At 41.1% G+C, this 25277-nt stretch overlaps 1 protein-coding gene across 6 annotated transcripts in view; it reads left to right on the forward strand.

The window, feature by feature from the left end:
- Nucleotides 1–23265, forward strand: part of CCDC68 (coiled-coil domain containing 68) — a 42157-nt gene extending 18892 nt beyond the window's left edge. For 2 of the 6 annotated variants that reach the window (XM_066353105.1, XM_066353106.1), the window contains exons 6-13: nucleotides 455–595; nucleotides 1655–1780; nucleotides 3420–3548; nucleotides 8836–8918; nucleotides 13859–13970; nucleotides 15703–15786; nucleotides 17853–17929; nucleotides 21164–23265. In XM_066353105.1, the coding sequence (XP_066209202.1) occupies nucleotides 455–595; nucleotides 1655–1780; nucleotides 3420–3548; nucleotides 8836–8918; nucleotides 13859–13970; nucleotides 15703–15786; nucleotides 17853–17929; nucleotides 21164–21221 (810 nt within the window). In that variant the 3' untranslated portion in view covers nucleotides 21222–23265. Of the gene's footprint in view, nucleotides 1–454; nucleotides 596–1654; nucleotides 1781–3419; nucleotides 3549–8835; nucleotides 8919–13858; nucleotides 13976–15702; nucleotides 15787–17852; nucleotides 17949–21163 lie in introns of those variants that run through there. The other 4 variants (XM_066353108.1, XR_010747394.1, XM_066353110.1 and 1 more) reach the window with 4 other exon arrangements.
- The last annotated feature ends 2012 nt before the right edge of the window (nucleotides 23266–25277 follow it).

The raw sequence follows: 25277 nt of genomic DNA on the forward strand, positions 1-25277 counted from the left end.
AGTGCTGACATCTCTGATTAGGAATTTAAAAGGATGATTACAACAAAGTATCACTGAGAACTGAATATTTTGTATTATAACTATTATGTCTGATTAGTTTTAATGCAATGTAACCAAAATGCTTTTATGTCTATAACTCAGATTTTTTTTAAATGGCCTTGTAGAGATTGTTTCCTAAGAAGGACTTAATGGTATATTGAAAACTGTAGGGAATGTCAAAGCCATAAAAGAGGTACTTCTGCCTTTTTTAAATTGAAGAGTCTATTTAAATGTAAGCAAACAGAGAGGCTGGCTACTTCATCTAGAAATCCCTATTGATATTTGAGACTCAGATGTATCTGTGCCGACGTGAACCTCCCATGATGTAAGCACTAGAAAGTGATCATTATGGTCGTCAGAGCTTGTAGAGAAAAGGAAAGGTCAAGTTGATGATTTTCATGTTTGCTCATTTCAGTGCTGCCGACACATCCAAAATGGCCCCGAGTCTCAAATGGACCCCGCGTGTTGTGATCTGAACCTGCTCATGGAAAGAATGAAAGGCAAGGACCTACAGCTTTTAGAAATGAACAAAGAGAATGAAGTATTGAAAATCAAGGTATGACCATAAAGAGCTATCTTGAACTTTGTATTTTGTGTTGGCCTGTGAGCCAGCAGGGTCTCCTCGTGGCCCCGGGAAGCAGACATCCACACACATCTGTGGACCCACACACGCTCACATACGTAGAGGGGCGCTGGACATGTCATAAATTAAATCTCATTGTCTTATTTGGGAGCCTACTTTTATTATTAAAAAGGCCTTACAAAATGTTTCAGTTGTGCCAGATGGATAATTTCTAGACTCTGTGGTATAACGTGCCTCAAGTTAATACTGTGTTGGACATGGAAAATTTAAGAGGTTGGTCTCATGTGAAGTGTTCTTACAATAAATTTTAAAAGTCTTCACATATTCAATACATATTAATCCAGGCATTTATAGTCAAATATCTTATTATTTTGTTTCATTAATCTATTGGATGGATGCTTTATATTTTCTTTTTTTATTATATATGTACAATTATATATTATATATACATATATGTACATTATATATTACATATAATATACATGATGTATACAATATATGTAAATATATATTTATTTATATGTACAGTTAGTTCTGCAGTGACTATCTGGGTAGGTACATCTTTGCAGACATCCTTGATTATTTCTTTAGGTTAAATTCTTGAAAGATGCATGACACTATAGCTTTATTGCCATTCATACTCTAATCTTGCCTATTTCGATCACTGGTATTTCAGGAAAATAATCTCTTAGTAGTGTCATAGACATTGATGATAAAAGGCTCGCAAATCCGTGTGTAAGCTGGCAGGCACCCTGGCCCTCTGTGAAGGGTGCAGGCTCTACACGCAGGGCACTGTTGTGCGTGGGGCTCTGGTTTGGCCAATCGGCCTGCGTGGCATCCTCATTAAACAGGGGCTTCTTGTTTTACATGTTTCTCTTACTGCTGTAGATAGCAGAGTCTTTTCTCCCATCCATTGTTTGTGAAGGACAGTCACAGCCTTTGTGTTTATAAGTGCCTGTCAAAGTGTTCTTCCTTAAACCCTTTTCATTGTAAATGTCAACCATGCGTAAGGACCGTTTTTTCCCCTCCTAGTTGGAAGCCTCCAGAGAAGCCGGGGCAGCAACTCTGAGAAATGTGGCCCAGAGGTTATTTGAAATCCACCAAACTCAGTCTGAAGAGGCTAGAAAGAAGCATGAGGACAGCCAGCACTCACTCCAGGTACTGAACTAGCCACTTGTCCCCTGGAGAACTAAGCCCTGTTGTTCATGGGCCTCTTTTTAAGAAGTGAGATGTGAAATAAGCCATGGCCATGCGATTGGCGACCACGGGGAAGGGCAGTGAGCTGCTCTGTGCCCATCTGCCCCCGACCGCTGCTTAGCCGGCACCCAGACGTGTTACCACACCTGCCAGAGCCCTGCGGAGCACAGGTGGCAGGGAGACTCCGTGACCTGCCCAGAAATCAGGGCTGTCCTAGGCAACCCTGGCCAGTGACCTCTCTTCTCTTCTGGTTCTGCCTTGGGCTAAGGAGCAGACCACAGGGGAGTCATTCTGCCCTGCTGCACTTAGACTTCCTGGTGTCTAAAGTGGAAGAGGCGGGCTAGATAAATGGTTTCAGAATGGTTTTGATCCTAGAACACATTTTCTCAGGTTAAACACACAAAAAAACTGTGTGTATGTGTGTATATGGTATACTTTAAAACATATAAAAATTATATATTTTGTATTTTAAATTTATATATATTTTTATATAAATTAAAAATATAAAAACATTAAGTAGATATATGTGTGGGTGTGTATTAGACACACACACATTTTTGTTTCTTTTTAAATTTGAAGTATATATTCTAGGGCCAATAAAAGTTTATCTGAAGAATGAATTCTAGGACTGGATAAGAAAAAAATACATGGTGTGTGTGTGCACGCGCGTGCGTGCATGCGCACACACACGCGAGCACGTGCATGCACACATGTGTGTGTGTTTGTCAAATGGGTAAGCTCATTCATTGATGCTGGTGTTGGGCGCGGACCTCTGCCAGCGCAGACCTAGGGGAACACTGAGGAGCGCAGCAGGGAGTCCCCTGGGAGGTAGCATGCTTTCCTGCCGCAGTGTGTGGAGGTGCTGGTCGCCACCTCAGGGCAGGCAGGGTGCAGAGAGAGTCTGAGAGAAATGGGCAGGCTGGTGTGGACCCCAGTGCTCCATGAGCGGTGACCTGCAGGACCTGGAGTGCTCATGTCCCTGCTCAACCCCAGGCTGGAGTTGCCTGGCAGGAATGCCCACCTGGTGTTTTTAAGGGAAGCCAGACACTATGTTTTTAACTGTGCACTCTCAGATTCTATCAAACACACACGCAGATGTGAGTGTGCGTGTCGGTAAAAGTCCAGCTGGAACACGCCCAGCGCGTGCGGCCGGGGCTGCCAGTTGAAGACTGTGCTGCTCTGGTCTTTAGCCCACCGGCTGTGTGCCCGGGCACAGCGGAGGTCATTCTGCTTTCGTGACCCTGTTGGATTAAAAAAGAAAACATTTTTTAAAACACGTAAGACTTTATTGTTGTTCTCAGCAAGTTTTGTTGAGAAAAAGTAAAAAATTTTGCTTTTCTTAAATTTGTGTCTCTTTTTCTCATACCTGTTCAGATAGTGTGCTTTATGGTAACAAATGTAAACATTCCAGGAATCAAATTTATGTATTATGGTTTGGTGGTGTTTATTTGGAAGGAAACACTAAACTCAAAAGGGAATTCTAAACAAATGTGAATTTTTAATTTTTTTGTTTACTCAGAAAGTTATAGAAGAAGGAAGAAGATAGTATCAATATAGGTTTAATATATTAATAGTCTGACAACTGTTTTTCTGACCAAAGGTTAACAAACTTGAAAAAGAACAGGAATTGAAACAACAGGTTGAAAATCTGAATCAAGTTGCTGAAAAACTTGAAGAAAAGCATAATCAAATCACAACATTGGAGAACCTTGTACAGAGAATGGAACAGGTAAGGGCAGGAGACTAAGAGGGATTTCTTCCTACAGTTTAAGAAATAATACTAAAATAAATAAGATAACATTAAGTAGAAGTGCTCTTTGTAACTCCTAAGAAAGACTCTAGGAAGCACTCAATGATGTTTCTTCCCTTATACCTTTGCTATAATCTGCACTATTAGGGATTGACATCTCTACAAATACTGATGTCATCTTTCTCCCTCTAGTAAATGAATGACTTAGAGCAGTGGTCCCCAACCCCTGGGCCATGGACCGGTACCAGTTCATGGGCCATTTGGTACCGGTCCGTAGAGAAAGAATAAATAACTTACATTATTTCCGTTTTATTTATATTTAAGTCTGAACAATGTTTAAAATTTTTTTTAAAAATGACCAGATTCCCTCTGTTACATCCGTCTAAGACTCACTCTTGATACTTGTCTCGGTCATGTGATACATTTATCCATCCCACCTTAAAGGCCGGTCCGTGAAAATATTTTCTGACATTAAACCAGTCTATGGCCCAAAAAAGGTTGGGAACCACTGTCTTAGAAGAACCAGGGGAAGCCGTGAATGGCATCAGTGAAAAAGATTACAAAGTCTATCTATTACTAGTAGTAATATAGTGATGGGTCCCCATAATCATAGCATGTTTATGTATTAGAGTCAACCAAGTGTCCTAATCTTTGGCCACCCACATCCACTTTAGGTTTGTAAAACTCTTAACGGCGCTAGGACAGGTGCTGTTCACACTGAGAAAAGGCATTCTATACAAATGGGAACTTTCAAAGCAATAATAGAAGAGAAATGTATTCAAAGTTACATGCAATATTTCATTAAGTAGCTGGTACTCCAAATAGATACAAAAAATGAGCACCTAAATTTAATTATGCATGCCTTAAAATTTAGAATGCAGACAAACCAAGATACACTGTATTTTTGTAGCAAAATCAGCATCTCTGAAACTGACTTGAGAGTAGATAAGAAAATAAGCTTTGACTTCTTGTAAATATTTTCTCATGAATTTTTATATTTATTTTATGAATTCTCTGATTTGCCTCAGTTCTTCTCAGCCTTATTTTATAAGTCTGCCCGAGTTGATGCCATTTTAGAAATGTTACTTACAAAGTGTCCCATTTCAATAGTCACATTTCTTGGCAAAGGGACTTCACTCAATTTTTAAATACATCCTAAGAGTCCAATTTATAACACTGTGTACTTGGCTGAATTTCTAATCTTAATGAAGGTCCTAAGAGGAAATCACAAAAATTAAATAAGCCCCAACTTAACTGAATGTAATAATAATCACATACAGCCACAACTGTGTTGTACAGTGGGTCACCAAGTGTTATACTTTAGCCAGAATCACTGACTCAAGCAGCTGGTTGGTCCAAATGTGACAGTGTATAATTATGATGTTTTGGACATATTGTAATATTCGGATGAATATTTTATAGTGTTAGAATATTTATCATGCAATAAATAGTTTAACAAACTATGATAGTACAAACAATCCTTGCCTTTAGGAAAGAAAGACAATTTCGGAATGCAAATAGAGTTGTTTAATCGAACAACTTGATTAACCAGTTTGACCTTTAAATTTAGACTTGCAACCACCTCAAACCCAGTGACACTGGGGCAGGTTTAGTGGCCAGCTGTTAGTCCCTGAAAGTTAACAAAAAGAGAACAATGGACTATTCTTTCTATTTCCTAGAAACCCCAGGAAATCTGTATTCAATGAGTTCATGTCAGAATTCTGGGATATGTTTACTCAACTTTATTCTACAAATATCTGAGCACCAGGCAGAGCTAGAGGCTGGCTATTTACTTGTGAATGAACCAGATATAGTCTGTGAAGATTACAATGTAGTATATCTGGGCTGTGTAGGACGTAAGGAACTCTCTAGATCTCCTTGCATTTGTTCTCCTAGAACTCCTTTAAAATGCGACACCCCTACTGAAGGCAGGAGACGTACCCAGGTTAAAGATGAAGTAGCTCAGATACTGGCAGACATGTCTGAGAAGTCAGGACCTAGCTTTTGTTTTGTTTGATATCGACCCATCACGCCGGGCTGTCTCTAGGAGCTCTGTGACAGAGTGAATGGATGAGAGGCCCCATGGTTGAGCAAAACCCTGCAGTTACTTTCCAAAATAGTAGTTCTGTGACTTCTTAGAGTGGAATTCGTTGGACCGGGATGCCTGGGAGGCAGGGGCAGGGGAAGTGAAGTGGAAGGGCAATGTGCACGAGTTGTTGGTGCTGTTCTTTGAAAATATTTAGTTTAAAGCTACTTTATGTTTGTAAAAACAAACATGCAAATAAATCGAACTTTAAGAAGCAAAGCGGGCAGCAGCATCTTGGTTTAAGGGGGCACAGAGAGTAGAGGCTGTGATGAGGGGCTTCTCGGGTATAGACTGAGTCTCAGAATGAGGGAATGGGGCGCTGAGACTTTTGTACAAATAGGAAAAAGACGTGAGTTCAAGAAGGAAATGAAAATGAAAGATGAACATCCACAACACAGGTTGATAAATACCGCCCTGGTCGCGGGTGCCCCGGAGAAGGAGTCATTTTCTACTCACCAGTAAATAGCCATTAGTGGTATGAGATCTGGTAATGAACACATTACTTAAAGCCATCACCATCTGTCCTACTTTAATCAGGAATGCAGTGAGAATGGATTCCATAAACACAATGATAAAGCCAGCAGAAACGCCCAGTAAGGATCTTTTAATGTGGCATATGTTCCTTTTGCAAGCAGTGCAATTCTGTTGCATCATATTTGTTTTCTAGAGTCATTGATTTAGCTTTGTTAGACTCTTAGAGCTCAGAGGCACTTTAGAGACCACCTAGTTCCTCCTCTGCACTTTATAAACTAGGACAGTGCGAACAAGGGACTATTCCACAGTCCCCGGTTAGCAGAGTACAATCCTCTCCAGAATGCCTCTGTCTTCTCTGGTGCCACATAAAAATTACATTCTTGGTTCCTGAGTTATTTAGATGTGAACGTCTGGTCATGATTTCAGTTGGTGTCTGCTTCATTCTGAACAATAGGATGGGGGACACTTCAGCTCCCCAAAGGTGTGGTTTGGGAAGAGTGGATTGTCCACTGGGTGGCGCTGTGAACCCCTTTCCCTTTCTGGAAGGCACCGTCTGTTCCTGAGATGCACTAGTTGGTATAGTATGATTTTCTGTGTTGTCAAAGAGGAAGTGTTAAGACGCCTTGCCGAGGCAGAATATTGACATGTCCAATTGTCTGATCGGCTTGCACCCCGGTTATAAAGAGTTATTAATCAAGAGTAAGTACATTGCCCTGGCCAGATAGTTCAGTTGGTTGAGCATCTTCCCAAAGTGCAGAGTTTGTCAGTTCAATCCCCGGTCAGGGTACATACAGGAACAGATCATATTTGTCTCTCTCTTTCCCTCCCTTTCTCTCTCACTAAAATAATCAATAAATTTAAAAAATTTACACAAGTAAGTCCATTAAGAAGAATGTTTGTTAAACATCCTTTTCCACCTTACAAATTTAAACTATATTATCAGTGATGTTTTTATTCTATGATCCAAGTATTATGATAAACTTATAAGGCATATCTGTGGTTCCTCAGAAATAATTTGAACACAGCTAAGGCTATACAACTGCATAGACTACACACAATTTCTATGTCACAACAATGCTATAGAAAAAAATTGAAAAAGTATAAATTTAAAATATAACAGCACATAAGATATGAAGTGTTTGGCACCTTCAATTATTATATACTAAGGTCCTAATATGTTCTAGTGAAGCCCATAGGCCTTTCACACATATTATCTTCAGTCATCCCAACTTTCAATATAGGAGTATTGGTTCTATTTCAGTGATGTCCAAGGAGTCAAAAACATGACTCATATACATCTAGAATAAATACATGTCAGATGTTTTATTCAAACCATTAATTAATGAGGGAACTAGTAAAACTGGTTTAAATAAAATATTTTGAGAAACTGGCTATTTATAGCCATCTTAAAAAAAGTAATATAGAATAGGATTACTAAATTAGATACTTAGCTGGTTAATATTCTTTAAGGCAATTAACCCATAACCTTAGGGGTTATCTTTTCAAACAGGCAGAAATCTATAAATTAATATTCAGCTTCAGAGTCAATGCTCTAATCAATAATAAATAATAAAAATCAAACACAGGGAAATTTTTCAAGAGAATTAAACAATCGTTGGGTCAGATTATTAAACAGTGATCCAATATGACATTAAAACCACATGCTGTATATAAGTGGTCCCCAACCTTTTTTGGGCCATGGACTGGTTTAATGTCAGAAAATATTTTCACGGACCGGCCTTTAGGGTGGGATAGATAAATGTATCACGTAACCGAGACAAGCGTCAAGAATGAGTCTTAGATGGATGTAACAGAGAGAATCTGATTATTTTTAAAAAATAAAACATCGTTCAGACTTAAATATAAATAAAACGGAAATAATATGTTATTTATTCTTTCTCTGCGGACTGGTACCAGTCCACGGCCCGGGGGTTGGGGACCACTGCTGTATATCACTTTGATTTCTAAGTTTCAGTTGATTTTTATTAACAGCAATAAGGCGCAGAGAGATGAAAGCTTTGACAAAAATTTTGCAGCTACAAAGTTTCCAAACTAGGTCAGTGCAAGTTCAAAGTCGTTCCGATGTTTCTGTTCTGTGGCCTTGCCTTGTATTCCACTCACACAAATACTGCGTGTCTTTTACATCCTAATTAGTAAGTAACTTTATCATTTGTGACCTTGATCCATCACTAAAAATGCATTTAATAATTTTCTTCCTTCTGACAACTGCCATGTGAGCAGGTAGGTATCAAGGTAAGTACACACGGAGGAGCACCTGTAACGGTGGGAGAGCCAGTGCCTGGAGAGAAATGAGCAGGGGCTGCCATCGGAGAGGGGTGGAGAGAAGCAGGAGTTCTGCTGAGCATGCTCTGTGTCAGCAGTGCGCAGGAGGAGGGGCCCAAGCTCTCCAGGCATGTGCGGGGAGTGGAGACAGCCCGGGAAGACAACCTGGCACTGAGCTACTTGAAAACTGCGCAGGAGAATGCCTGACCAGGCTTCGTGGCGCTGGGCTGTAACAGCTCCTTATAAAATTACCTCTTTAGCTCAAGACGTATTTCTGTTATTGCAAGAAGCACCATTTGTGAACAGTTTGCAAGAATGCCTTAGCACCTGCACACATATTGAGAGAGGAGAGAGAGAGAGAAGAATAAGAAGAAGAAGAAGAGAGAGAGAAATAAGCCAAAATTGTATCTTATTTTCTCCTAGGAAAAGAAAACACTGCTAGAAAGAAAACTGTCTTTGGAAAACAAGCTGCTGCAACTCAAATCCAACACTACATCTGCTAAAAGGTTTGCAAATCTACCTCCTAAGTCATAGCAGTTCCTGGTATCTTTTCTCTCCACTGGCAGAAGGAAGGCTACCACCCCCAAAGGAAACAGGACACGGGCAGTGAAGGAGAGGGGAGGATTCCCAGCTTTAACAGCTGTGTGCCTCCCCTGCCCCACCCACTGGGGCATGGGTGACAGGCAGAGTTCACTGGGGCAACAGGGACATTCTAGAAATTGAGTGAGCCTGCCCTCCCTGCTTAGCCTTCATGAGGAAGAGGGTGCTGGAGAGGCCTTCATTCCTCCTGTGCCTCTGACTTTTTTTTAATTGATTTTAATTTATTGGGTTTACACAGACTCTAGTGTTGCCCTGAATACATTCCCCCTCCCCCATATTCCCCTCAACATCTCCTTTGTCCCCCTCCCCATAGTGCCCTCCCCCCTTCCCTTCAGCTTTATCCCATCCTATCATCCCCTTTCCCTCTGTTATCTTTTCCTCTGGTCCCTTTGATCTCTCTTCTGTCTCAATTTCTTCCTTAGTTCACATTGTTCATTGGATACAGCATTGTTCACAATAGCGAAGAGCTGGAAACAGCCCAAGTGTCCATCAGTGGATGGGCGGATTAAAAAGCAGTGGTACATATATACTATGGAATACTATGAAGCCATGAAAAAGAAGGAAATCTTACCTTTTGTGACAACATGGATGGACATGGAAACTATTATGTTAAGTGAAATAAGCCAGACAGGAAAAGAAAAATATCATATGCCTCTGACTTTTTGTTAGCAGGTCCAGCTACACTAGGGCTTCAATTGGCCAGCCACAAATGAAACTGTAGGGTAGGCTTGTGGTGTTCCCCAACTTTGTAGGGAGTGACAATACTGTGAAAAACTCCATAGTTCTTTACACGTGCTTTCAAGGACTTATCATTCACAAGCCATCACAGTCCTCAGTGTGCTCCAGGTAGGGGCAGACTGATGGTGCCCCCACTCAGCTGCTCTTAGAAAAACTCTCTGAAGAGAAGAGAAGTTTCCTGAGGTTCTCCCTTCCTTTTCTTTCCTTTTCTAATCTAAGCCTACCATAGTCGTGATATGTTCTGATACCATGTTCCAATCCTTTTCAAGATCTTAGCTTATCTATCTAGAGCAGGGGTAGTCAACCTTTTTACACCTACTGCCCACTTTTGTATCTCTGTTAGTAGTAAAATTTTCTAACCGCACACCAGTTCCACAGTAATAGTGATTTATAAAGTAGGGAAGTAACTTTACTTTATAAAATTTATAAAGCAGAGTTACAGCAAGTTAAAGCATATAATAATAATTACTTACCAAGTACTTTATGTCAGATTTTCACTAAGTTTGGCAGAATAAATCTTTATAAAACAACTTATTATAGATAAATCTATCTTTTTATTTATACCTGGTCTGCTACCGCCCACCATGAAAGCTGGAATGCCCACTAGTGGGCGGTAGGGACCAGGTTGACTACCACTGCCAGAGGATGTACAAATTCTTATTCTCAGGTATTCCATAATATATGTTCAAACATTCCTCTCTTGGTCTTTGATGTTTGCCCCTCATTTTCTTTCCTTCCTTTCTTCTCTGTCTCTTCTCGTCTCGCATACGTTGTGCCCTCTCTTTGGTTCCCATTCATGCATTTTGACCACATATCCCGAAGCCCAGACCTGGGCTGACCCAGCAGCTGCACACACATATTAAAACCCCTGGGATGGGGCCACGTTAGCTGTTCTCCCATAGTCTTCCCTGTGAACAAGCATATAGCCCCGGAAGAAGAAGTGGGGGGTTTTTTTGGTTCTATTTTAATTTCAACGTTTTCTTTATATTTATCCTGAGAGACAAAGCACGAATCCGAGATAAAGACATTTGTTAGAAGAGCTTGGCCAGTTCTAAGCCCGGCCTTGGCTGCGTTTTCTTCCTGCCATTTTGCTTTAGTACGTCTTTATGAAGACTGAATACTTTTGCTGAAAGATAAATAGCAGAATTTAAAGGGAGCTCTAACAGCAGCTTATTGAGGTTTATTCTCATAATCAGATACCTTAAATGGATGACGAAGTTCTATATTAAACAATCCTAAGAGAGATTTTCTGCATCTTCTTTGAGTCACTGCCTGGTATACTAACACAGATAAGACTAAAAGCCCTATGTTTTTGAGAGTGCTTCTAGACATACCTGTCTTCCATCTTGAAACCTATTCCAAGTCACTATGGTTATGCCCTTATGGAATAAAACACAAAGGGAAATTTCTGAGCTTTGTATTTTGGGGAGCATAATATCCACTCCTTTCCCCAGCCTCGCCATCCTTCTAAAGTCACTTATTTCCCTGTGGTCCTAGCATTCTGGGCCACCATCGGACACAATGAGATCATTTTGAATACTTGCCTTTAACCCTTTAATGAAATGTTTACTTTTCTATATCAGTCTATGAATTTATGAACATTTTGTGAATTTTCAAAGCTGGCCTGCCTCAGCGAAGCATCGTGAGTTCTCTCTCAGTATTCCCCAGTACCGTTCCGAGTCTGACCCCTTCCGCCCTCCCCTCCTCGCTGGAGCCGTGTTGAGTCTCAGCTCCTGTTCTGAGTCACAGCCTGTTGACTCTCTGTGCCATTTTGATCCTTATCTTCGACGCATCTTTTTTGTGAAGTGCCTCTTCAAGTCACTTCTAATTTTTCTACAGGGATGTCTACTCTGTTGATTTATAGATCTTCCTTATATATTCTGGATACCATCTGTTTTATCAATATCCTGAGGCTCTCCTATTCACGCTTATTTGGTGACTAGAAGCCTTTTAAAATTTTCATTTGATCAGACTTATCAGTCTTTCCCTTTGTAGTTAATAGTATTATAGTTCGATTTTTTTTAAAAAAAAAATCTTTATTTAAAATTCGTGAGGATGCTCTTCTATATTATTTTCTGAAAGTCTTTTGGGTTCCCGATTTTATTCACAATCTACATGGAATTTTTCTTTATTATGAGGTGAGGTTAAGATCACTTTTTTCTTTTTTCATATGACTGTCCAGTTCTCAGTGCCATTTGCAAAAAGACCTTCTTATGACATTCTGCAAAATTGTCTTTGATAGAAATCACGTCTGTTGGTCTAGCTCTGTGATACATATGTATACATAAAATCAAAGTGGCATGAGCATACCGTAACTTGTTTAATCAGTCTTCTACTGGTGATCATGGGATTGCTTTAGTTTTTTATGCTATGAACGATAATGAGCTATATTTAACATATATTTGTGACATATATGTTGTATAATTATACAGAATTTTATAATATAAACTCTTTAATTTCATAGAATACATAAAGAGTAATGGCTATCATAGATTATTAGTACTTAGGCAAAGATTTCCATGGTAGAAATCTATAATTTCTATTATAGAAATTATTTTTTTCTACAGTAAAAAAAACTCTTTTTAAAGCTTTCTCATACAAAACCCAAAGAGGAAAACAATGAGAGTACTGTCTTCAATTCTGCAGGTGGACTTTCTTATCTACTAAAAGCTATTGAGATGACCTTTGTGGGTTAGTGCTGCAGAGCGAAACCACTGGCAACCCCTGCAGCATGTTGGAAATGCAGGCTCTCCAGCCCTAGCCCCACCTGCTAGGTCAGAACAGGCGTCTTACCAAGATCCCGGGTGACCTGACAAGATCCTCCAACGTGTGTTTTGTTTGAGAAGTAATTTTGGTACATGATGTGAGACAAAGTAGAGGCTTTTCTTCCCCCAGTGAGGGGAAGACACTTGACTTCCACTGTAGTGTCAAGTGGATTTCTATGACCTTTATAATATTTGAGGAAGTTATAAAAATCGGAAACTGTAATTGCATTGGATGTTGGCTATGAAAATGATATTAATATTGACTTTGTAAAAATCTTACTTTACAAAACTACATTCATGTTACCCCTTTCAGTCTGTAGTACGATCTTATAAAGTAGAAGAGGTAGAAATTATTATAGCTGTTATTCTGAGGTTTAGAAAGGTATGTGACTTCAAAGTCACAATGCTCCCAAGTTTGGTGGTTTTACCCAGAGGCAAATTAAGGTTGGTAGAGGCCCCAGGTGCAGAAGAAAATATTGGGCCCCTTACATTAGAAAAAAGTATAAAGTTGGGGTTTTGCAGGACCCTTCAGAAGTTGGGGCCCAGGGCATGCGCCCTGTGTGCCCACTGTTAAATCTGCCTCTGGTCTTACCACAATGCACATTGCCTCATAACTCAAATAATATTGTCAACAAAAGAAATATTCAAAAGCTATATAATCAATCTCAGTTACCTAATTGAAACTTTAGGAAAGTATGAATAATCTAAATTTAAACTTCACCCATCAGTTTTCACAATGGTCGATGTACACTCAAAATATTAGCTGGGATTTAATTTCATTCTTTTTTTTTCCTTGCCCTATTTACAGGTAGCAGAATTACCAAAAGTAGGAAGCCAAAAAGTTAAAAAGACCACCACAGGCAATCCACAACCTATACTGACTCTGTATCATTGGAAACTTGTTTCTGATATACAGAGTGAAGTCTCCATTCCTGGCCCCTATTCTTCCCCGCCCCCCTCTAATTGTCTGAGCATTCTGATGGGTGCCAGGATTGTGGGTGCTGCTAGGCAAGACAGATGAGATGTGCAGGCGCTTCCCCTGGCTTCGTACAACTCGGTTCAGCTACCTGCTGGTGGGAGGAGTCACAGGCAGCCAGAAAGGAGCTCTTGACCTGAACTAATATGCTTAATTCAAGTTCACGTCTGAGCTCATCAGAGGGGCTTCATGGCTGTTTATCTTCAGCATGCCTGTGTGGCCGATGGGGCCTGGGCGTCTTACATGATGCCCAGTAAGTAGCAAGGTAGCGAGTGAGGAGAAGCTGGCGGCACAGCTGTAGAGAAAGGATGAAACAACAGCCACGTGATGCATTGGCGAACCTTTTACTCTCCTTTTCCCTTTGCAGTTCCAGTGTCCAGGACCTGCAGAGGGAGACGTCCCTTCTCCAGGAGCAGATCTCGCACCTGCAGTTCGTGATCCACTCCCAGCACCAGAACTTGCGCAGAGTCATCCAGGAGGTCAGGTGAACCAAGCAGGTCTCTCTGGTAGATGGTATGTTTGCGGTGAGAAGGCCAGATACAAGCGATGAGGTTCTTCTCCCCACGGACGGCTCCTCTGTGTTCCCGTACACCACCTCTCTATGTGCAGTGCCTCTTGTCTGTCTGCCCACACCGGGAATGTCCTCAGTGAACAGACTGGGGCAGTTGTGTTTAATTGCTCTTTAGGTCAGTGGTTTGCAACTTTTTTTTTTATTTCCTGACACACATAAACTATTCAAATTCTGCAGCACATCAAAAAATAAATATTCTTTCTATTTGACAAAAAATAAGTATAACTTTGACTCGTTCATACCTGATGGCCATTGTTGTGTTGGCTGTTGTTATTTTTTTATTTGACAATCTAACAGAAAAGAGGTCATGCCCCTGACGAAATAGTCAGGTATTGCATGATTTAAAATTTTTTTCCAGCACACAGATTGAAAATCACTGCTTTATATATTTCAATGATTTTTTAAAAAGTGTCCTGAGCCAGATAATGTTCTTTAGAAGATTAAAACTATTTTTTTCCCAGTGTTTGAGAGGCAGGTGGGGTGGTATGGGGAAGAAGAAGGTAGAGAGGAGAGGAGGAAGAGAGACAGACAGAAAGAGGCACCAACCTGTTGTTCCACTTAGTTGTTCCATCTAGTTGTGTGCTCATTGACTGCTTCTCCAATGTGCCCTGACTGGGGATGGAGCCCGCGACCTCGGTGCATTGGGACAACGCTTTATCCATGGAGCACCCGGCCAGGGCTAGAAGATTTTGTAGATTTGGAGACAGCCTTTGCTTGAGGAAGGAATAATTGATCAGTTTCATGCAAATTTACTTAGGAGGGGTGTTAGGACAGGGGTGACCCCTGGCCCTTCCTTCTCCTCTGGGAACATCCTGACAAGAGAAAGGGAAAAGGTCTTTGTAGGAGCCGGATAGGGGATTCTATACTTAAAACTTTTGCTTCAAGAGGTGGGGGGGGGGGTCTGCTTTAGACTTAAAATCAGACCTTTATTCATTGGGGGGGGGGGGTTGACTACCTAATATTTGTTTCCAAAAGGAATCTCTGTAAATAACTCACATACCTTCCTGACATAAATGCAGTCTCTTGGAGAAGTGACTCATGGCACTGAGAGGCACCCCACGTTCTCATTTTACAGATGGGAAAACTGAGCCCACCGTGGTTACATGTCAGAGCTGGCCTTGGAACCCATGTGTTCCCTGCCTCCCCGTGCCATGCAGAACGTCATCCACCTCCCCAGCTTCCTATTGCTTCTTGGCTGATGCTTTTCTTCCAAAGCAAAACAGGCTGGCCACGTCATGGCGCTGGTTGACCAGATCTCTGCCTCCGGTCGCTTCCCCACGCCAGGCAGTGGCTTTGCATCTTGTCCATTAGCCTGTGCAGCTGCAGGATGAGAACATTATGCAGCTGAGACATGCAAGGAAGGCCAGTGCTGCCTTCCACAAAGGCACTACTGCCGAGTTGGTTTAGACAGGTTTCCCAAAGAGGGAAATGTTTAACAGCACCGTCTGCATGCTCTCCTCCCGGGTGCCGGTTTGTTCTGCTATTCTCTTCGGCCTGCTGAGTTAACTAAGGCTTTGGGATTTATATTTTTTTTATTGGATGAACATCTTTTGACCACAGAAACCTGTACAATGTCTGACTTAGGTAACCATACCCTGTCACCTGACAAAATTTTTCCGATTATGTTTCCTAATTCTTAGATGGAAGGATTAAAAAATAATTTAAAAGAACAAGATAAAAGAATTGAAAATCTGAAAGAGAAAGTTGACATACTTGAAGCCCAGGTAAGGGAGGGAATCTGTCATATATTTCAGTGTGATTATGACCATGTATGTGTCTGTTCAGTAGATCTATGAGCCTGTGGATGAATGTCGTGTGTGTGTGTGTGTGTGTGTGTGTGTGCACGCATGCACACAGTGATGTCCCAGTGTAACTGTCTGCACATGTCTGTACATGACTGGATGTGTGTGTTTGTGTCTAATGTGTGTGACTGTGTCTGAATGTTTATGTGTGAGTATATTTGCATATCTGTGTGTATATGTGCATGTCTTTTCATGAGTGTGTGTTTATGTGCCTTGTCTGTGCATAAGCAATTATAGCTTTGGGGAGGAGAGCTCTTAATCATTACTAAAGTATCAAGTATTAAACATTTATGATATTATTAAGTTATGAATATTAACTATTAATGTCTTCGTTAAAAGTCCACCCACAATGTCCACACCCTTCTCCACGGGGAGACATGATATGGACTGGAATGAGAAGCTCGCTCCAGGCCTCTGTGCTGTGAATTCAGCTCCAGTCGGGCAGCAGTGTGCTGTCTCTTCTCTGTCTGTTCCTGTCCCACCCTGAGGTGTCCCCTCCCTTCCTCTCCCTCCATTCATATCCCTGTGGCTCCCAAGCCTGGCCCAGGGCTCCCTCACTTCAATAAGCCTCTTGTAATTTTCTTAATTTTTAGTGTTTTAAAACTTAGCATAAGATTTTATAATTGAAAGTAATCAGAGGGGTTTTCCTGTCTGCCCACTCTTCCTGCCTAGCTGGCGGGGGGGGGGGGCTTTATACTCCTTCAGCCACTGTCCTGGGTTGGCAGTGCCCCTGCCTCCTAGGAAGCGCAGTAGAGCCGGAGGTGAGGGCACCTGAGGGTCCCGCAGCTGCCTTGGCTCGACTCTCTGCTCAGAGCCACCCTTCTGTCTGTCAAACGGCTAGTCACTGACTGCCCAGACCTGGTCACCTTTTCTACTTCAGCCCTGAGTGTCTTCACTCTCTGCTGGCTGTCCGCCTCCAGGTGTCCTGTCCTGTGAGACATAGAGATGCTCTGACTGCCACTGTGACCCTCGTTGTCCTTCGGGACAAAGCCGGGTCCTCCCAGGAGGGACCAGAGAGGAGCCCCCAGCGCTGCCACACCCTTCTTTTCCCCGCCATGTCCCTCTGCTTCCCCCAACAGAGGAACAAAACTGCAACGTAAAGAGGCTGCAAATATTTTTACATCTAAAAATTTGTAACCATTGCCCTGTTCTGCCATTTCTACCTTCCCAGAGAACCACTGTTCTCTTTATTTGGGGGGGGGGGGTAAACTCTTCAAGGCTCAGGCTTTTCTTAGATTCTCGCCTTCTTTACATTATATGGGGCTGTTTGTTTGATCCAGACATTTCTGACAGATCTGTACAGCTGCAAACATGGTGATTGTGGAATGATTGGCCCAGAACTAGTAACCCCTCAAGTGCCCCATGAGGACTGGCCCGAGTATTTCGGAGGGCCTCAGATGATGTGATCTGTGTCACATTAGAGCCCCTTCCTTCTAAGAAGCGTCCTTAAAGGCATTTTCTCACAGCTTTTCTTACTTAATGGGCTTTTAGCAAATGTTACTTGATAAAATATTTTCCTCATGTTATTTTTAATAGCTAACATATTTATTCATTCTAAACAAATTAGGAAACATGGATAAGCAGATATAATAAGAAAATCATACAAACATACTATTGGTGGGCAATCACTCAACATGGTTCATAACCAGCTGCCTTTAGGTCTTAAAAATCTACGCCAGGCACTACACTAAGTTCCTTCCATATTTTTACCTCATTTCAGAGCCTGTGAAGAAGACACAATGATTACATCTATTACACAGATGAAGAAATTAGGCACAGAGAGGTTAAGTAACTGAATGAGGTCATACAGCTAGTGAGTGTATAATTTCAGAGATATTAGTGACTCAACTGGCTCTCTGTGTCCTCATAGAGTGACTGGAACAAGCTTACTGCCAAGGAGTGATGTAGGGTTGATTAGAAGCAGGGAGCATGTGGCCGGTGAATGTGCTAGCTATGTGACCTCTCCACACTTTTTTTTTCAACTTTAGAATAAAGAACTAAAAACCAAGGTGGCTCTGTGGTCTGAAACTCCTAGGATGATGGTATCTAAGGCCGTCGCTACGAGGTAAAGTCTCCCTTTTGCCTCCACAACCTCTGCTGAACATTCATGACCCTTGACATTCATCTCCCTAGAGCAGCGGTTCTCAGCCTGTGGGTCGCGACCCCGGTGGGGGTTGAACGACCCCGGTGTATTGGTCATTCGACCCCCGCCAGGGTCGCGACCCACAGGTTGAGAATCGCTGCCCTAGAGAAAGATTCCAAGCTCTTAATACTTATATAATCATTTACTGTCTGTTTCCCACTTCGTCTAGACTAGGAACTGTGTTAATCTTGTTCACCGCCGAATCTTCAGAGCCTAACTAATAAATGAATGAATAAATGTGGATATACTTTTCCTCCTCTTTGTTGTAAAACAAGCTCAATCTGCGTTTCAGCACTTTCTCCAAACAAAACAGATCAGCTCAGCTATTGTCCTTGTCCCTCCACTGCTCACGTGTGCTGTGCCATTGATGATTATCTTAATCATAAATTACTTATATTTATTTAAATGTGCATGTCTCGTATTTTACCTTATTCCCTGCACAGTTAAGCCCACGTGCCTTCAGTAATGACCTAATCATGACCGAGTCAAGCAACGATAATGACCCCCTAATGGAAATGATAGTCGAAACCATCAAAGTTACTTTCTAGGGTTGACAGAATCCAAAGTGACAAATTGTAAAGAAAAAGAAACAAAAAAGGCTTCTGGGTTCAACTCTCATTTCCATACCTCTCCATAAAATGATCACTGAAAAGAAAACACGGTCTGTAATTACATGAGTCATTTAAAAATTGACTAAAACTTCCTCTTTTAGCAGCTTTAGAGTTCTCAGTTCAGTCCCCTAGAGCAGAAGCCCAATTCTGAAACTCTCTGGCATGTGCCCAAGCTGGAGAATGGGTCGCTGTCATCAGTGTCAGGCTAGGGCGGCAATTCTGATGCATCTCTCTTCCACACTCCCTGCAACAAATGCTTCACTTTGCTAATGACAGAGGTGATTACAGACTAGAGAAGAAACCAGTGTGAACCAAGTCTTCTGAAACCCTTGGGCCCCCAGATGCTATGTTCTCAACACTTTGGCCACTGGCCCTGTAACTCCTAGTAAAGAAGATAAAGAGTGCCCAGCAGAAGTAAAAGACAGTGAAATGCCCACATCTCAAGCAGTGAGATAAGTGATCCCGTGGTGGAGTTTGGAATAAAAAGGCAAACCTGACTTTCCAAGGAAAGGGAGGATGGTCAATTGTTTCCTCTTTTACTAGTGTTGAAGTTAAGAAACCTCCAAACCCATAGAGAGTTTTTATGAGTTTATTTGAGCCAAACTGATGACAGTTGCCGGGAAAGTGGCATCTCAGGGGACTGAGGAAATGGCCCTGGAGAAGGGTAGTTCTGCAGCTTAGTTGACACAGCAGCATCAAAGGAGGAGTTGAGGGGGGTTACCTGAAATCCATTGGTGGGAGGTTAGGGAGGGGCGGGGGAGAGCAGAGCTGGGAAGTCTCTGGGACTGGATAGATACACAGAGAGACAAATCCTTCTTTTGCATTTGTGGTTATGGGATAGTTAACAATGAGCATGGCAACAATAGCAATGAGGGTTCTGTGGTATTGTGCTCTGGTGGTCGATTGTGCCCGAGACCAGGGAGTCATGTCCATGATCCCACACTGAAGTCAGTGACCCTGTGCTCCAGCTGGTGACCCCACACTCAAACCTGACGAACCCCCATTCAAGCCAGTGACCCTGGGGTTTCAAACCTAAGTCCTCAGGAACCCAGGTTGACATTCTATCCACTGCGCCGCTGCCTGTTCAGGCAAGGTCTTTTAGTTTTAAAGATTTATTTTTTTCCTATGGTTTGGGAAAGGTCACATGGGAACATTTTCTAACTGAAATAGAAAACTGAACAGAATATACCTTTTGTTTTATGATTTTGATAGAAATTGCAGTGTTAATGGTATGATAGTGATGCAGGTGCTCTGGGGGCGCAGGGATCTGAGGGTTAACCACCAGCTGTGGGCTCTTGGCTTCGCCCAGGAAAGAATTCAAGTGCGAGCCAGCATAGAGTTTAAAGTAAAAGAGAGTTTATGAGTGAAGCCATGGGACAGAGCGGGCTACTCCACAGGAAGAGCACCTCCTTCCTAGTGAGATTTACTTCTTTTATTGAGGTTCATTTCATTGAGGGGTAGAGCATTCAACGAGAGGGAGGAAGTCAGGCTTTTTCCAAGGTGGAGACTACAGAAGAGCCACACCAGCCGTGTTGTGCTCTGTTATTGGCTTTCTCCTCCCAATCATGGCAGCTCTGCGTGTGTAGTTTGGTATGCTAATATCTACAGTAAGCTCATTATCAGGCTGGCGGTTGCTGCAAGGTGAAATCAGTCACCATGGTGGACTGAGCTAATCTTCTGTGGGTTCTTAGCCATATATCCACTGGGGGTTGGCCTTACTATCTTTGGGATAGTCCATCAGTTATTGCTGTTTTGCCACATGCCCTGTCTCAATGGTAGGTCTCATGTTTGCAAAATAAAATATGGTTAATTAGCTGCTTTGTGAGTGTAAGCGATAGTATGGTTTGATCAGTCTGCATTCACCAACATACATGGATTTATAACTCTAGGGAGAGATTGGAGTATAAAGGTAGCCATTAAGGAAAAAAGAGAAGTACATTTATAAATTAATCTGGGAAAATTGCTTAAATCACCCATAAAATATATTTTCATGCTACCTCTCAATATGTTCCAAAAAACAAGCTTGTCTGTTTCTTCCTCAAGCATTAGAACATACAGATGTTTCTCGGGTTCAACACTGGAAGAAGTGGCTGACAGGAGATTAGGGGTCCTGTTAGACAATGACAACAGCAACACACACACACACACACATATACACTCACACAGGCAGGAGAGGTCAGGCTTCGAGTTTGAGAAACCCACAAAATTAAAATGTCCTGAGGGTGTTTCCCATCTCCAGGTCACTCAGACACGAAGCCTCACTGAGTGGAGTGGCAGACACAGGCTCTCACTCTCGTGTCCTCTTAGGCTTCCTCACTCTTGTCCTGGAACAACTAGGTGAATGTGTGTGAGTTTAATGCTTCCATATGATCCTCCTGTGTCTCATGGGGAATTACAATCCACCAATTAGCTGCCGTCTCCTAGATTAAAGCAATTAGTTCTGGCATGGCAGTATAAAGGAGCGGAGATGGTAATGGTGGTAGAGCAATTATATTGTCACAAGTTAATGTCCTTGATCTTGATGATTGTGTGGTCTTTTCTACAGTGAATCCAAGCCTGAAGGTGCTACGCCGTATCTGATGTTGGTTAGGCTACGAAAATGAGCTGGCTGGCTGAAGTTCGGAATGAGTAAGATCATTATGTGAGTCTCATGGATTCCTTGAAACACAGTCTAAATTTGCATGTTAAAATGGCTCAATGCCAGTCTTTAATGGAATTCATTATACATCAATAGCTTTGCAGGAAGATGACATGCAGGAAATCAAAGAAGCATATATTCCAGGGAAGTAACTCTTTCTTCAAAACTGGCTAAATGAGTCAAGAAACCGGAAACTTTCCCATGATGGACGATGGATTTTGCTTCAACGTTTTAAACAATTTGAATCTTTTTTTGCAGGGTTTTGCTGAAGGAAGTGGTTTAAAGTTGTCAACTTGGACTTGGACTTTTTGATAGTGGTTTTAATATAACTAGAAGAAGAGTGTATATGTATATGAATAAATGTTATAAAGTTGACTTTTAAATAATAAAAGAATATCTTACCATGATATGAGTTCATGTTCTGACCCATTGTTAGTGGGGCAGTTATTCTCTATTGAGTCATGGGCAGGGGAGGATTCCTTTTAGCTAATTCCCCGACACACACAACCCTCCCAAATAACGAGTGATGGCCTCCTCACCACACCTTGGGAAGCCACTGTTCTTCTGTTGGGATTGGAACCTGGTTGCTAAAAACAACTCACACATAAGTACAAAGGAATGTGCTATGTGACTTTGCCTTTGTGACTAATTTTCTTTTCAATATTCATTGTATTATCTAAGTAAATTATTGGATGTGAGGGGGAGACTAGAACACAATGCTGTTAGCTTGTATCTCCATAATATATATATTTCGAGTTCAAAGGAACAGTGGCTGCTGTCTGCAGCTAGGAAGAATCTGCATTTATGAATTAGAATCATACATGTATTGCTTTTGTGAAAGTGTTCTTAAATATTGATACGTGCACTCATTACCAGTGGAGTTTGTGACTGCTGTGAGTAAAACCAACTCTAACTTGTAGACATGCAGACATCCACTCAGGAAAGAATATTCTTTGACTAAAGGAATAACAGGAGACCTTCATCACCCTCAAAGGTGAATTATTTCGGCATTTTGATCATCCTCTCTGGTGTATAACTCTAAACATTTTCTCAGGAAAGATACTTAAAGCCTTTCAATGTGGAATGTGAAATATCAGTATTATCCATAAAATATTTAAAGGTATAAACAAATGAAGGGAAGTACTGTATTTGTAAATTCATTAAAGCACTGTAACCCTTGAATTGTTCCATAACTGTGCATTAGGAGAAGTCACCCAGAGACCATGCAGGGAGCTCTTATTCCTCGATCATCACACTGAGGTGTAGTAAATATGAGACTTGTGAAGGAGCCCATCTTACTGAGCTAACAACCTGAATGGTTTCCATTAGAATCATGTATTCTCAAGTGAAAAATGGATTTTATCTTGGTTTAACTAGAGTCAGTTTTGAACATGGAAGTACAGTGGGACGTAATAGAGACAGGACCTGCTCATGAGGTCTTCAGGTTCACTGTGGAATGAGTAGTCTTTGGATCTCCTGAGTACAAGAACAGGGAAGCTTAGGAGCCTCAAAAGATCTGAACTCTTCAAACACAAAAGTATCTCTTTAGTAGCATCAGCAGCACAATATATTTGTTATTTGTGGATTATTTCTTATACCCTTATGATTTCAGCTTTTATCATTTGAAATGGTTTTTAAATAAACATATCTGAGTCATAAAACAGATGATGATAGTGGGAACATGTATTAGTCTAAAAGTAGTATTCAGGAAATCCACAAAAAGAGACACTAGTTCAGTTGAAACTGAAATAATTGCACTTATATTAATTAATATCTTGAGTAAGAACATCTGATGTGGGTTTTCAAGTGACTACTGAAGGTGGGAAATGAAAAGAAATTTAGTTTCACTTTGATTACATATAGTGTTACAAGTTACTATTAAGAAATGTTTAAACAATTGATATAGTATATCTTTTTAATTATTGCTTATAATATGCCTTATAATAAAGAACTTGATGTTATACTTTGTGAAACTTGTTTTTTTTATTTCTTTTAACATTAAAATTATTATGCATAAGTAAATTAACTAGTTTTTATTTGATTGTTTGTGATAATATAATTAATAAATCAATTATTTTTGTCAGTAAACAAATATTTAGATAGCTCCCTGAACCTTTCTGCTAATTATCCCTGGATCCAAATCAATGGAAAAAGTAATCTATTATATTTCTATTCTAAATCTGAAAAAATAGCCTAACCTGTGGTGGCGCAGTGGATAAAACATCGACCTGGAAATGCTGAGGTCACCGGTTCGAAACCCTGGGCTTGCCTGGTCACAGCACATATGGGAATTGATGCTTCCAGCTCCTCCCCCTTCTCTCTTTCTCTCTCTGTCTCTCTCTCCTCCCTCTCTCTCTCCTCTCTAAAAATGAATAAATAAAATAAAATAAAAATAAATAAATCTGAAAAAATAGTAATATTATAAAATTAAGAACACAAACATACTTCTGAAATTTTTTCATATTTATTCACTTTGAAAATCCTTAACTCTCCTCTGACTGGCTTATTATTACAGCATCCTTATCATTATCAAGGTAGGAATCCAATTCACCAATAACTGAAAAGTCTCTCAACAAATACCATAATCATTATAATTCTCTTCATTCTTCCCCTCTTTCCTTCTCTTATATTTTAATTAGAAACATTAAGGATGTAATAAAAATTTCAATTATCATATTTTATTGCTTTGCTATTATTAAAGTGTACACTTTTAAGGGTTTACAATTTAGTAGAGCCTGACCAGGCGGTGGCACAGTGGATAGAGCATCGGACTGGGATGTGGAGGACCCAGGTTCAAGACTCTGAGGTCACCAGCTTGAGCACGGGCTCATCTGGTTTGAGCAAAGCTCACCAGCTTGGACCCAAGGTCGCTGGCTCAAGCAAGAGGTTACTCTGGGTGCTGTAGTCCCATGGTCAAGGCACATATGAGAAAGCAATCAATGAACAACTAAGGTGTTGCAATGAAAAACGAATGATTGATGCTTCTCATCTCTCTCCGTTCCTGTCTGTCTGTCCCTATCTATCCCTCTCTCTGACTCTCTCTGTCTCTGTAAAAAATAAAAAATAAAAGAATTTAAAAAATCATAAAATTGTAATAGAAGTATGAAAAATTAGGATAATTAGGATTTATCCTAGGCAATCAAAGTTGGTTTAGTTGTGTTCAGCATGTTGATATGGTGATGTTTTCATGGGCATGTGTCTGCAAAAACTTAATAAATTATGTATTTTAAATATTTAAATATTGACTTCATTAAATTAGTAAAAATTTAAGTTAGCACTGTTATTTTACAGCCTACCCAATCACTTTCTCAAAGAGGATTCATTCAGTTCTTTTGCAACCAGTATCTATTGAGTGCCCCCTACTGGCCAGGCACTGTTCCTGACGTTAGGGCTCTAGCAGTGAGGAGAGGGGAGGAGGGTGCAGGTGGTCAGGAATAATGAAAAGAAGAAGAAACTCTCTAACTTCATGAAAATATATCAGTGAGGAGGAACAAATAATAAAGTTAGAGATGGCCCATTGACTGTGAAGAAAAATAAAGCAGACTCGGGGATCTGGAGGTACCAGGGGTGAAGGCTGTGAATACAATTTTAAATTGGGTGATAATTGAAACTATGGTAACTATAGATTGGTCATTTAAATAGAATAGTCATTTAAAATAATAACTTGCTTGCCCCGGCCAGTTGGATCAGCGGTACAGTGTCAGCCAAGCATGTGGAAGTCCTGGGTTTGATTCCTGGTCAGGGCACACAGGAGAAGCGCCTCGTGGCTTCTCCACCCTCCCCCCTTCTCCTTTCTCTCTCTCTCTCTTACCCTCCCGTGGTTAAGGCAACATTGGAGCAAAGTTGGCCTGGGTTCTGAGGATGGCCCCATGGCCTCCGCCTCAGGCACTAGAATGGCTCCTGTTGCAACAGAGCAACACCCCAGATGGGCAGAGCATCGCCCCCTGGTGGGCATGCTGGGTGGATCCCAGTGGGGAGTATATGGAAGTCTGTCTCTCTATCTCCCTGCTTCTCACTTCAA

This window comes from Saccopteryx leptura, chromosome 11 (genome assembly GCF_036850995.1).
Source record: "Saccopteryx leptura isolate mSacLep1 chromosome 11, mSacLep1_pri_phased_curated, whole genome shotgun sequence".
NCBI lineage: Eukaryota > Metazoa > Chordata > Mammalia > Chiroptera > Emballonuridae > Saccopteryx > Saccopteryx leptura.